This window comes from Lissotriton helveticus, chromosome 6 (assembly GCF_964261635.1).
Source record: "Lissotriton helveticus chromosome 6, aLisHel1.1, whole genome shotgun sequence".
Classification (NCBI taxonomy): Eukaryota; Metazoa; Chordata; class Amphibia; order Caudata; family Salamandridae; genus Lissotriton; species Lissotriton helveticus.
The window spans coordinates 1134012279-1134027074 of record NC_136067.1 but is presented as its reverse complement, the minus strand read 5'-3'; the positions used below and the strand labels follow the sequence as shown (position 1 = coordinate 1134027074).

At 46.7% G+C, this 14796-nt stretch overlaps 1 protein-coding gene across 1 annotated transcript in view; it reads right to left on the bottom strand.

Moving 5' to 3' along the window:
- Nucleotides 1-14796, bottom strand: part of TFB2M (transcription factor B2, mitochondrial) — a 139002-nt gene that overhangs the window by 63202 nt on the left and 61004 nt on the right. Inside the window, exon 3 of the mRNA XM_078648799.1 lies at nucleotides 6532-6685. Coding sequence (XP_078504925.1) covers nucleotides 6532-6685 — 154 coding nt within the window. The remainder of the gene's footprint in view (nucleotides 1-6531; nucleotides 6686-14796) is intronic.

Genomic DNA, 14796 nt, shown 5'->3' with positions numbered 1-14796 from the left:
ATATACCCAGATATGAAATTAGTACCCCGGTCGGACACCACCTTTCTGGGCAACCGCACGTGGGAGAAAATCCCCCATCAGTGCACGGCCCACCACAGGGGCCGTCACCGTTCGGAGAGGGATGGCTTTCGGGTACCGGGTGGCATGGTCTACCAAGACCAGGATGAACCTGTTGCCCATGGCTGTCTTGGGATCCAGGGGCCCCACGATGCCAATGCCCAACCTTCCAAAGGGGGTGCAGACTACAGGGAAAGGTTGAAGGGGAGCCTTGCTTTTCCTTCCACTCTTACCAATTGCCTGACAAGTCTGACAGGTCCTGCAATGAGAATCAGAACTCTTGCGCATTTGAGGCCAGTAGAAGTGGTTGAGAAGCCTCTCAAAGGTCTTGTCCTGCCCAAATGTCCTGCTAAAGGAAAATCATGAGCCAACCTTAGTAGGAAGGCTCTGAAGCGCTGGGGTACCACCAGCGCACAGGCTTACCCAAGCTCAGCAACCGTAGCTCACTATATAGGAGATCATTCTCCAAGTAAATCAAGTGTGACCCGGACGGATAACCTGCTGCCTGTTGCCGCAAACCTACAAGAGAAGGGCACTTTTTCTGCTCCTCACAGAATTCCTCCCTGGAGGGCCCTCCCTCCTGCTGCCATTCGGTAAGCTCAGGTAGGTCCCCCAGTACAGCTACTTGCTCCCCCGTAGGCTCCAGGGCATCCCCATCAAAGGGTGCCTCCTCCTGGACTGTGGGGGGCGTTTTCCCATGCCCCCTGCCTCTTCTCTTTAATGCAGGCACCAGGGCCACTGTTTCAGGCCCCAGGCTCACGCTTGAATACCTTTACTGGCTGCCATAGACCGAGTGGTCACACAAGCCCACTCAGGCAGACACAACAACTCCAAATGCGCCGGGGCTCCACCTCCTTCCAGGGGGAACTCTCTAGACATTCTCCAGCAGATAGTCTACAGGCATGTACGGAGTTACAACAAACATCAAGGTACCCCAGACCGCCCCCCCCCCCTCCCCCACCCCTCCCCCTCAAAGGGAACTAGCGCCACCTTGCAGAGGCACACTGAGTGGTCTGCTGCAACTACAGGGTGAAGTACACTGGGAATTACCTGCTCCTCAGGCACCCACTGACAACTGACATATTTCAAACTGGCTCCTGTGTCTCTCAGAGCCTCCACCCTCCTTCCATTGATGGTCACCCACTGCCTGTACTTCTTAGTATTCTCAGGCAGAGAGAATTCCTGTACCATCTCTCGATCTCCTAATGAGACCAGGGTCATAACTGCTTGCTCCTCCCCATTCCAAGGACTCCATTCCTTCCCCAACGCTACACTCACTAAACCCAGAGTTGGAGCACCAGTGGATGCAGGTGGTTTCTTGGGGCATTTAGGGGCAATGTGACCCACTTCTTTACAGAAATAACAAGTAGGAGGACCTCTGTGGTCCCGCTTGCCTTTAGGGGGCCGGGCCTCTTAGCCTTGGGGGACTGGGACCCTTTTACCTGGGAACTACTTTGGGGCCCTTTAGGGAACTCCTTGTGGTTACCCTTGTCCTCCCCCACCTTCTTCGAGGGACCCTGTACACCTTTGGTAGTGGTACCTCCAATCCCCTTGTGGACCCTGGTGCTGGCCCAGCTGTCCGCCTCCTCAGCAAGCTTACCGGGATCAGTCAGCTGTTTTAAAGATGCTGGCACAGCTCTGGAACACAGACTGCTCAAGTGCTCCCAACTAATGAAATTGCATAAGCCCTTAAAATCAGTTACCTTGCTGCCCGACATCCAACCATCCAGTGCACGCATGTACGCATTCACACACTCAACCCAAGTACTGGATTCCTGTTTCTTGAAGTTCCTGAACTTCTGCCTGTATTGTTCAGGAGTGAGCCCATACCTGAGGCATAAAGCCTTGGCGTAGGTCAGGGTTCCTGCCCTCTTTAAAGGTGGTAAAACATCCCTCCCAGAAGCTTCAAGGCGTTTCCATAAAGCCCCCCCCAATGCTTCTCAGGCACCTCATTCATCCTCAGTGCGATCTCATATGCCATGAACCACGCATAAATATCATCATTCCTTTAGTAATCTCGCACTAAGTCTCCGGGAATGTACACTTTACCTGTTGGCACTGGCTGTGAGCTGCCACCATTCGAACTGGACTCCACCTGTTTAGCCTCAATGTCAAGTTCCCTCATGTTTAACTTTTGATCTAAGAGAATCTTCTTCTCCTCCAAGGCAAGAGCGTTCTTGCTTTTCACTGCTCGCTTTTCACTTTCAATGAGCAGCTTCTTCTCCTCTGCTTGAGCCTTAAGTTTTAAAATCTCCAACTCACGCGCTCTGACCCTTTGGTTTTCCTCCAACTCCTTTGGGGAAAAACACCGCCCTGAATGGTCACCACCAGCCCCTAAAGCTGGCCTTCAAACTGGCAAATTCTGTATGCCAAATCCATTCCCTGGATCATACTCATCCACCTCGGCCTCACCGGTCTCCTGAGTCTCTTTGGCTTCCCACCAGGCTCTCAAGGCCGTTTGCAGCTCCTCCTTCTTGACACTACTTTTCATGGGATACCCAAAGCTCTGCAAAATTGCCTCAATTGATCACCTTTGTAAGTAAGCAATGCCTCAATGTCGAACTCCAATTCTGCAACCTCACTGGCTACTTGACTCCTCTGAGACATGATGTGTGGCTTAAAGGTTGCTCTAAAATAGAACCTAAAATCAAAAACATATGTGGTTGCGTCGTGGTCTGCCCTAAAACCAGTGATGTACACCAATTACTGTGAGTGAATTGCACATACACGTTTCAATCCCAACCGCTGACCACCAATGTTAGAACTGGGGTCTCTAGTTGGCTGAGGCAGTTACTTTAGTCCAAATAGGGACCCTTGCTTCTAATCAGGAAAAGGAGGGACACCCTCTTTAATAACCCCTGCTCACCCCCAGTTAGCTTGGCACAAGCAGAAAATACTTTGTGGGATGATTGTGCCCCTTGTGGTAGTAGTGCTCACTATTATCAGTTTATTCAGGGTATCACATCAATAAGGTATATGGTGCCCAGGGAGGGGGTAATCACCCAACACCCCGCAATTCAGATTCGAAGGTCTGTATGGAACTAAATCATATGTCCTGGCACACATACATTTAGTTACTGGAAGGATTGTGTATGTTAAATATATAGCAAAGAGAAAAGTATTGGCATATATGAGTTTGTTTTTAATGTTCTATGCGCAGCTCTAGCCAACACGTGTTTCGCCGCTTGGGAATACGACCCACGACTTCCTCAGGGCTGGAAAACATGTACAAAAACACAGTGTAAGCCCATAGCAATGGGCAGCAATGGTATATTGTATAGATGTGTGCACATGAGTCCCCAACTGTGCAAAAGATATCAATGTACATTGTAGTGCAGGCGATTGTAAATGGGCACACCAGTGAGTCAGATTTGTGCTTATTACATCACATCACATATATTTGTCAGATGCACATAAGTCTAATGGATACATCTATATGTACAGTTAATGAGGATTTGCATATGCAGGCCTAAGGTCTCTCTTTAGGGCTACTTGTGTGGGTGGCACAATTAGTGCTGCAGGCCCTCGAGTAGCGTTTGCATTACCAGCCCTGGCATGCATAGTGCACTTTACTAGGGACTTTACTAGTAAGGCAAACATACCAATAATGGACAATCAATCAATTACCTAAAACACTTTACACAGGGAGCACTTGAACTTAGAAACTGATCAGCAGTGGCAAAGTGCCCAAAGCATCTAAGCCAGTAAAATGCAATCCATCACAGCATAAAAAAATAGAGGAGGTAGAGGCAAAAAGTCAGGGGTAATCACACCAAGAAATGCCAGGTCTAACCCGGAGTAATTATGATAATGTATTAAGAGATCCAGTTCCTGCATGACATGCTAGACGGCGTTCGGCTTTTGCAGTGAAGGCACGCATATTCTTTTACTCGGGATTGACCTTCAGCCTATCCTCCAGGGTGTGATATTTCCTGCCCACAAGTCCAGACCCACCTGTCCCCCCCCCTCCCCTTCTACTGTCTTGATAAAGACCCGCCGTGACCACCAACCGGGGCGCATCAGGGTCGAAACGTCGACGTATAACTTTGGTCAAGTATCCTCCAGGAACGGGCACAGTAACCATCTGTTTCCTTCGAGCATTAACTCAGAACTCTGACCGTTAAATTACAAAACATTCCTCCCTTCTCCCCCCCCTCGTGTACAATACTGTATAAAGTTGTATATAAGTGTCACTGAATATTATTGTACTTTTCACTTTGTTCACCAACAGTCACTTGTCACTTGTTTTTATAATTTACAGAAACGCATATGGAATGAAGTAATTCCTCTATATTGCATCTGTGACTGTTTACTATATAAAAGTTTTGAATTTCGTTTGTTTTCAGAGAGGTTTTATTGAATTTGATTGAACCTGATTCGTCTATTGTGTTATGAGCTGATACTGCCTGTCTTTGAAGTAATGTATTCTGCCACCCAACAGAACCATTTTTTTCTTTAATCATACTTACCCAGGTTCTGAGGGACACAGGGTTACCCCCTTTTTTTGTTAGACAATGTATTAACAGGCAGCTGAGATTATCCGCGCTGTGGCCTCTCACATCCTGTTTGGTATAGTCGGGTCCCATACTGCCCTTCCATTTCTGGTGGTTTGCAGCAGTTTTAAAATCTTCTTAGAGTTTCAAATGGGTGAATATTATGATACCTATATGTTTCCCTTATCTACACTGCTTGATTTTTCTCACAGGAAGTGTCACTCATAGTCATTGAATGTCACTCATAATTACACTGAAATTATGAAAATGTCACACATAGCAATCTGAAACCTTGGAAGCTAGGCAGTGCTGCCTTATAGTGCATAGAACCTAACTGCGAGTTTACCAGAAATAACACATGAATAATCAATGCATTCCTCCAGTCACTGGGCAGGAGAAAGCAGGTTTGCTGCAGCAGGCGAAGTTCACCCCTCTCCCCTCAGAATGGAAAAAATATGTTGTGTGTTACGGTCACTGAACACTCACTGTCAATATATCAACAAAGCTTCCACAAGACACAATTTAAAGGGGCATGGGGAAGGGCCCTGGGGCAGGGGCTTTGCCTCCTCTCTGACCCCTTATTTCTCCCCGTCAAAACCATCTCAACCACTCCTTTCGTCCCTCATCCTCTCTCCTCATGCTTCTGCCATTTCTTCAATTTATCTTCACTTCCTCTACTGTCCTTCATGCATCCCCTTTCTCAGTCATGCTGTACTTTCCCTTAATATCATCTTTTACATCAACATTCTACATGTCCTACAATAAAACTTTTCAAATAAATAAATACCCCTCGTCCTCAACCTTATCTTTGGCATCATCCTCACCTTTTTCCTCTTACCCTTTCCCCATCATCTTCCCCGATACATCCACCCCACTCCGATGCACACTCTCTATTTTCAAGACCTCACTTTGCCAGCATGCCTGTTTTTTTTTTATTTATAGAGCACCTTCACAAAGGCATTTTACTTAAAAAAACAGAATTGTATCAGCGTCCCTATTCTCGGGTATTTACTACTCTGGTCCCCTTTCTCTTCATCTCATCCTTACTTCTCCATCACCCTTCCTTCTGTCTTCTTCGACATCTCACCTCTTCCTTTCACTTCCAGTTTCTCTCCCCTTCTTTTCTGGTCATTTTGTTCTAATCTTTTCCTTCTCATCTTCCCATCTGTTTCCCAGTCCAGTATACCATTGCCTGCTTTTCTTTCCCCTTTGTTCACATGAGGTACAATAATATCAAGTAACAGGAGTGTTGCCAAAAAAGTCAAAAGAAAAGTGTGAAAAGAGAGTGGGGAGACTTGGACACAGCTGCAATGTGCATTTAATGACCTCTAGCGTCTCCTAATCCATGCAGGACGTTGCAGCTTTTCAGTAGTGCACCTAATACTTTTGCACTTGCTAGTTAGGTGAAGGGATTCTTATTGGGGAAATAATGGACAATAAAGGATCATAGAAAAATGTTGAGGGCAAAATGTTTGTTCACATCATAGAAAGATACTAGACGAGGCACGAAAGAGCACAATTAACATTTTTATCAAGACAAAATGATTTTCTGCAAAGTGAATGTTTTTATCCTGAAGAAGGCTTGATTGCTGAAAGGTGTTTATGCAGCAACAGCAGTAACTTTTGACCCAAATTGTTACTGTTAAAAGACATTGGTAGCTAGGAGGTTTCCATCCTAAAATAAAACTGTTTTCTCATCGGAGGTGGATATGGTGTCAATTCCTGCTCGGGAAAGTCGTACCTTTTTTAAATACGTCCTCTGTTTGGGACTATATATGCTTCATCCTCCCAACTGTAACTCATCACTATACATAAACGATTGTGCATGTTTTAGAGAGAACGGTTTCAGAGACAGTACATTTGACAGCTATGCATTAAATGCCAGTCACATGGAGGAGAGGCTATTACAATTATTTGGTCTGAATGGACACTACTGTGTCAGCCTGCGTGAAGGCTTGGCTGACCCTAAATATGATCATACCTGCAGTCCAGGGAACTTCAGCCATGCCCAATTTCTGGAAGAGCATCTCGGAATACATAGAAGGGGGCTTCACAGGTCCGTGACTCAAGGGATCCAGTTTGAAGAAGTCACAATGAAGAACATCAAGTTGCCCATCTGTTTTATGCTCCAAGGACTGCAGCGAGAACATAAAACATGCTTTTAGGCAAAAAAAAATTAAAACATTCACAAACAAAAATACTTTAATGCCCTGAATAAATCTAAACTCACACATTTTGGTAGAAATTTCAAAATAAACAGCATGAAGCAACTGGACTATCCCATGAGAACAATGACTTATTTAGAGGTTTGAATGCCTTAAAAGACTCCGCATCCCTCTGCTAAAAAAAACAAGCATTGGAAATGCAATAGGTCTCGCAATAACGCGAGTCTGAACTATTAGCATTGTAAATGATAATGCCCTTTATTTTTGCGTTCTGGTTTTTGGAACATAAATAAAAGGCTTTGTCATTTACAAGGCCTATAGCTTAAATTTGCGTTAAAACGAGACCTATTGCATTGCAATGGTGGTGGTGCTGCTGAGTTTTCTCTGAATCTGCACTCTGAATCTGCACTTTGAATCTGCACCCACAATCTGCACCCACAATCTGCACCCACAATCTGCACCCACAATCTGCACCCACAATCTGCACCCACAATGTGTGAGTGGCGTTGCGCGTGTGAGTGGCGTTGCGCGTGTGAGTGGCGCTGCGCGCGTGAGTGGCGTTGCGCGCGTGAGTGGCGTTGCGCGCGTGAGTGGCGTTGCGCGCGTGAGTGGCGGTGCGCGGGTGAGTGGCGGTGCGCGGGTGAGTGGCGGTGCGCGGGTGAGTGGCGGTGCGCGGGTGAGTGGCGGTGCGCGGGTGAGTGGCGGTGCGCGGGTGAGTGGCGGTGCGCGGGTGAGTGGCGGTGCGCGGGTGAGTGGCGGTGCGCGGGTGAGTGGCGTTGCGTGGGTGAGTGGCGTTGCGTGGGTGAGTGGCGTTGCGTGGGTGAGTGGCGTTGCGTGGGTGAGTGGGGTTGCGTGGATGAGTGGGGTTGCGTGGATGAGTTGCGTTGCGTGTGTGAGTGGTGTTGCTTGGGTGAGTGGCGTTGCGTGGGTGAGTGTGGTGTTGCGTGGATGATAGTGGGCTTGCGTGGGTGTGAGTGGCGTTGCGTGTCTGTAAGTGTTGCTGTGTGGTTGAAAGTGGCACAGAGCCTTTGATGTGGCCTGGCGCAGGAGAAATGCTGCTGCTGCTAATTAAATACAAGAGCGGCCGGGATGCGGCCGGGAAACACAAGTACGGCCGGCCACATAATTAGGGGAGGAGAAGCCGCACAGCACACGCTGGGAGAAGCCCTTTGATGTGCTGTGCGGCCGCGATGCGCGCTCTGTGCTGGGGGAGGGGAGAGGGCCATTAGCCTGAACTCGCGGCAAGATCAAACGAAGGGTGGGAGGGACATTGAGGAACAGATGGCCATGAAAGTGTATGGGCCAAAAGCGCGTGCCTGTGGCCACGTGCACTCGAAGAAAACGCCACGAAAAAATGCGGTGGTTTGACAATCAGTTCGAGCACTTGAATTCTCGCCATTTCCCATTCCTTCGGAATGGTAAAGGACGAGACCTAAAAACAGCAATGCCCTTCTTGGCTCACAGACCCTTTCTTTTTTTTTTGTTGATAAATTTTTCATTGGCAGTTTCCAGAAATAAAGACATACATAAAGAAAAACAATCATCTTGAAGGGTCCAAATGGCAAAGCAGGGTTACAGTAGATCAATGAATAGGAAAATATCTGCAAAAGCAATGACAAGCACAAGAATCAGAGTAACTTAAAATCTGAAAAGTTAAGAAAAAACATAAGGAAAACATATGACAGAAGCAAAGGTCGGGTAAACAACATAAAATCAATCATATACTTCATAAATGGTACCTACACTAGGGTGGCAAACAGGTAATGCAGTCTTCTAAGGTTCATGAAGAGCGTACTCGGGGCAAAGTAAGTATCAGATGAGGTTCGATGGTAATTGTAGGAGGTCCTGTGGGTTTGAAGGTCTAGGGGTGAGCAATAATATCAGGGAGGTTTGTGTAGGCTGAAGTAATTGTCAAGGGAATTCCACATTTGTCTGTGAGGAGGGCGCCAAGGGGTATTTAGGAGTGAGATGTTATCAGCACCTCTCAGATAGGTGATCCAATTTAGCCAATATTTAAAGGAAGCCTTATGGGTGTCTTTCCAATTGTTCAAGATTATCTTCACCGCAGCGGTGAGTAGAAGGTCAACTAAGGCTCTGTTGTTGTCCGAGAGCGAGTCGGCTCTAACGAACTAAAGTAGATAGCTCTCTAGCGTGGGAGAAGGAGAAAACGTTTGTAAGGAATGCAAATACTTTATCCCAGAAAGTTGTAAGGCAGACACAGCGTAATATTAGATGTTCCAGGTCTCCGACAGCTTCGTTACAGTACCAGCAAGTGGAATGGTTTCTAATATTGTGTAGAAAGAGATGCGCCGGCGTCCAAAAAGCTTTATGGAGAAGCCAAAACTTTGTCTGGGAAAGGGTAGGGCTTATTTTGTATCGCATGGTGGATTCCCAGGTTTTGGACCAATCCATGGCTGAAATTGGTAACGCCGAGCGAGATTACCAAAACTGACGGAGATCTTTATTAAGATTGGATTGCTGAGGTCTCAAGGTTTTATAAAGTCTTGAGATCTGGTGTCCCATTCTATTGAGGGTGGTTAGATAGCTTGGGAGGGAGGGTGGTTTTTTCGATAGTCTAGCTTTGGTAATTGCAGTTTTGATATTTAAAACATTATAAAACTCCATCGCTTCTAGGCCATATTTGTATTGTAGTTCTTGAAATGAGAGGGGGTAAGAGTTATTAAACAGTTGGTGTGGGAAGAGAATACCTTTATTAATCCAGAGCTCGTTGTATAGTGGTTTACCTTTATACATTATTGAGCGATTGCACCATATCGACTCCCATTCGGAATGTTTTACACGATTTGCCAAAAGCTTATCAATCTTTGCAGGGCAAGTCCTGTGTTTTTAAAAATGGATTTTGAGCAGCTGGCCGTATTCATTTTAGCAGTGAGGATGGACGCTGGAGCAAGATTTTTGAGAAGAGCTTTCTCAACGTTAAGCCCCACAGGTGAGTAGTCAGCCGGTGGAGACAGCCAGTAACTTCCTTGTTTGGCAAGGAAGGCAGTCTGATATAGTTTAAAATCCGCTAGGTTGACCCCCCCCCCAGGGATTTATCAAGGCGTAACTTTTTTAGGCTGATCCTAGCCTTTTTCCCTTTCCATAAAAATTTAGAAAACATAGTATCTAATTTGTGGTGGAAGTCATGGGAAAGGGTAAGAGGGAGCATAGTGATGAGATAATTGACTATGGGGAAGATCATCATTTTGATGGTTTCAATTCTTCCCCACCAAGTAATGAAGCGGGGGGACCAGCCCTCCAGTTGTGATTTAATTTTAGCTAACATGATAGATTCATTGTGTTGAAGGGTTTCGATGAGGGAGCTACCGAATTCAATTCCTAAGTATTTATTAAAGCCGGTTTGCCATGTGAGCCCTGAGGCACCAAGCATATCTCTGGTTCCATGTATATTTAGAGGCTTCGCCTCCGACTTGTCGCGATTAAGTTTATAACCGGAGTGTAGTGAGTATCTCTCAATGGTGGTCATGAGAGCTTCGATTGAAGTCTCTGGGTTTTCCGTAGCCACTAAGATGTCATCAGCGTATGCGGCTAATTTCACCTGCGTGTCTCCGAAGGTCACCCCCGTTATTTCTTTATTTAGTTTTATGTCAGAAAGAAGCAGTTCAAGGGCTAAGAGGAAAAAGGCGGGAGAGAGAGGGTAACCTTGTCTGGTGCCTTGTTGTAGACGGAATGAGTCCGATAGTCTGCCGTTAATGGCGATTCTAGCGGTCGGTGAAGATTAAAGGGCCATCACCATATTTATGTACGAGTTCCCTAGGTTGGAGGCTTCTATGCAATGTTGCAAAAAGGACCAAGAAACTCTATCGAACGCTTTTTCAGCGTTAAGGGTTATGGCCACCTTTGGGGAGGGTGTTATTTTGGCTTTCTCAGGGATGTGGCACAATAGTCTCATGTTATCGTTGGACAACCGGTGTTTTAAAAATCCCACCTGGGGAGGAGGAGCTACGTCAGCAAACGAGATGGCTGCTTAGGCTCCCGGCTCCGCCGACCTCCGTATCCCGCCGCAATATCCTGTACATTATCCTGATTTTACGCCTAGCCTCTGTGTACATGAACTGTTCCGCACTCCGATGGTGAAATCCGGGAACTTTTATCGGCTGGTTTGACGAAATTACATCGAGTTGAAGATTGTGGCCTACTCCAGCGGTGAAGCCGGGGCCTCGAGTACTTTCACAGCCGGGCTGCAGGGCAACAACATCGGCCAGGAGACGCAGGCTGGGTCCGGTCAATCGGAGTGGAGGCTTTGTTTAAGCCCGAATTTGGCGGCGATCGTTTCTTTTGCTCAGCATCGATGGAGGAGTGACTCTGCTTGCTGTTGGCTGCGGGCGGGGGTCCCCGTCCCGCGGACCCGGTATTGGGCCCGCCGGGGTTCGGTGGGTCGGGGTCTCTGGCCTGCGGCCTTAACCGGTTTAACCGTGGCTGCGAATAAAGACTGGTCACCCTCCGCATCTGCACGTTCGTGATCCTGTTTGTCCCCCCTGAGGATGCCAGATTCACCCGGGGAGGTGATTGAGATTGGTGTCGGGTGTGAGATTATGGATCGAACGGTGCTCGAGCCATCGCTGAGGTCAATATTGGCAGAAATTAGGGCGTTTCATTCACATGTGGATGCCTTATTGTGCAAATTGGACAAGCGCCTATCTGAGATGCTCCTGGTGGAACCGGACCCAGCCTTACTGTTGGAACAGCAATCTGCAGCCATTCAAACCGCGGCCATTTTGACTCCGTGCGAGAACCCCGTGAGGAAGCAAGTATTGAAACCATCGGATGGTGCCCTGGAGGAAGGTGTTCCCGAGGTCGTCAGTGTATTGCCGAACCTTCCACCACTATCGACTTTGGAGGTATCGAAAGGTGTTCCCCTCCCGGAGACTTTTGTTCTTGACTTTCCATTCATTTTGTGGTTGTCTTCGCCTTTCTTGTTGACTTTACGACTCCTGGGCAAGATACATTGGGACTGTCCATCTAGGAAGGAGAGTTCTTCTGCGTCTGAAGTTTTTGTGGACTCACTGCCTACGAGTTGCCATAGATTGATTCTTGATGACTCCCTTCTCCTCGATTACTCCTTTGTGTGCCTTTGGGTCTCGCTGGGGGGGGGGGGGGTTCGTGTGCTGATTCGGAAGGGCCATGGTTAGGATCAACTAGGTCGGGACGGGTTGGAGTGGCTTTTACGGGTTTTCGACCTGCAACTGTTTGATCTAAAAGGCTGGGCGGTGTATTACGATGCCCCCTAATTTTTTCTATAAGTGTTGTCATAAGTTGGTCTTTTAGTGATAGGGGGTGTCTGTTTCTGGCGGGGGGACTAAAGGGGCTGGGAGCCCAAACGGATAAGCCCTCCTCCATTCTTTTTCCTACTTTTAGGGTTTTAGTTATTAGGGGCGACAGGCACGCTGCTAGTGGGGTTAGGCTGTAGCCATTTGCAGGGGTGCAGGGTGGGGGGTTGGAAAGGGTTTTTTATTTTGCCTTTTTTTTTATTTCTATGGCCTTTTTCTTTCCTTCCCTTTCTCTTCCTTAAAGGATCAGTATAGCTTGTGAATCATTCGGATTCTTATCGTGTACTTGTATTTAGTGCTTATGCTTTTTATGATATCCTGATTCCCGGGTGGGCAGGCCCTGAGAACTGGCGCTCAACATTGAATGTATATTGTATTGTTGTTTGCATCGATCCATATGCTTTGGCGCCAATGTTCCATTATAGCGGTTCTTACGTGCATATCCTGTCTCTTGTCCTGTCCCCCGTATTCTTCTGTTTGATTGTATGGCACCTGATCCTTTCTTAAATAATATAAAATGGAACCTCGGTCTCATCCTGGGACTCAGTTGTGCATTCTAATACAAGTTCTATCCTGAATCGCTGCCGGACCTCAGGGTTGTCGGCTGATGAGCTGTGTCGTACTGTGATATAGGGGGTCTTAATTTTGTTTAGCGGACGGCCCCTGCGGTTGTAGGCCCATGCTTGTATTTTTATTGAATGCTACAATAAAGGTTTTAAAAAATTTTTTTAAAAATCCCACCTGTGAGTTGCTGATTAATTTGGGGATAATGGCATTGAGTCTACTTGCCAGAATTTTTGCATACATTTTGCAGTCCAGATTTATAAGCGAGATAGGGCGATGATTTTTAGTTAGGAGGGGGTCCTTTCCTTCCTTCGGGATTACAATAATAGTGGCTTCGCCCATTGATCCTGAGACGCTGCCTGAGGAGTCAACCGAATTAAAGAGTTTTAGAAGCATGGGGGTGAGGGATTTATCAAAGGCCTTATAGAAGCTCGCCGAGAACCCATCTGGGCCAGGAGCTTTATTGCGATTTAGTGATTTATTAGAGGAAAATATTTCTGTGTCCTTAATAGGGGACCCTAGTGTGGAACTGTCATCAGCAGAGAGTTTGGGAAGGTTCAGACTACCAAGATAAGTATTGCAAGCAATTGGGTCGAATCTCATATTGGTTTTGTAGAGGTCTCCATAGAAGGTTTTAAAGGTGGCTCCAATTTTTTCTTGTTTGGAGTGTGTAATATTGGCGGAGTCCTTAATCGATGAGATCGAGAGCAGTTTTTGTTTATGTTTGAGGTAGGACGCAAGGAGCTTCCCAGCTTTATTCCCCTCGCAAAGTTTTATGGCTTTACATTTATTAATCCAGACTCCAGCGCATCTGTTAGCAATCGTGTTATATTCGTATTTCTTTTTGACAAGTGGTTCGAGGGCTAGTTTGTTGTCTAGGTGGTGGAGATATTTACATCTGGGGAGTCATTTAGTGAGATGTATTCCTTAATGGCTTTTTCTATTTGTTGTTTGCCCTCAGGGTCTTCTAGAATCTACTCATTAAAACGCCAACGTTTCGGGGGTAGGATAGAATGGGAGCCGGCGAGTTTAGTAGTAATACAGGAGTGGTCAGAGATCAACTTGGGTGCTATATCGGTTTCCTCTATGAGGTGGGTAAAGGGGCTGGATATTAAGATATAATCAATTCTGGAGTATGATTTGTGAGGGGCTGAGTAAAAGGTATAATCCCTCCCATCAGGGTGCTGTAGGCGCCAAGAGTCCTTTAATACGAGTTTGGTGCACAGACGTGTCAGTGACTCGTGAAAACGGAGGGTTGGAAAGAGCGTTTGGATTGTGGGTCTAGCAGAGGGTCCATTGAGAGGTTGAAATCGCCGCCCACGATTAGAAGATCGTCTCGAGGGATGTTCTCTAAGGCTAGGGAGACCGAATCCCAAAAGTCTGGAGCATCAGAGTTAGGACCATATATGTTTGCCACGTGAATGGGATCATCGTCTCTCATTAGGTGGGTAATTAAGTCTCCCATCCGTGTTGTGCGTGTACGAGGTCAAAGATTAGATTTTTTTGCTATTAGTGTAATCACTCCTCCTCTCTTGCGGTTAGCTGAGGAGCAGAGTGTGTGTGAGAGATCCAGTTGAGGTTAATAAAACTCATATCCTCATCTGAAAGTTTAGTCTCTTGGAGGAGAATGAGGTCTCCTTTTGTTTTAGATAGATAATCAAAAACCTTCCGCCTTTTCACAGGGTGGTTAAGACCCTTGACATTCAAGGAGACTACAGTGAGGTTTTCTGTTAGGGCATTGGTTTTAGCCATTTAGGGAATTAGAATCGCTAGAGGAGTGGTCGAAAGCCATACATTGCACGGTATGGGACTAGGTACTTGAGAAGTTCTCGGCTTCCCTTTAGTGTATGGAAATACGCAAAGACTGGCCTGGACCCAGAGGATAATGCATGTCATTTGAGGTACATCTGAAGTGGTAGCAGTCATAGAATGAAGGAAACAAAAAACAAAGCAGTAGGAAACAACCATTACAGTAACTAATCCCAATCCCCATCCCTCCCTTCCTCCCCTACCCCTTGCCTTCCCTTACCCTTACCCCCCACATCCCTCCCCTCCCTCCCAAATGATCGAACTTAGGAGGTGCGACGGCAGTACGGTCTGGGGGCAGCACAGAGGGGTTGATGAAACCCAATAGTACTTCAGGAGGAAAAACAAGGTTAAATGCCTATATCTAGGTTGGAACAAGAGCGAACAGTTAGGAGTGTAGGTGCTAACAAGTCATAAAAC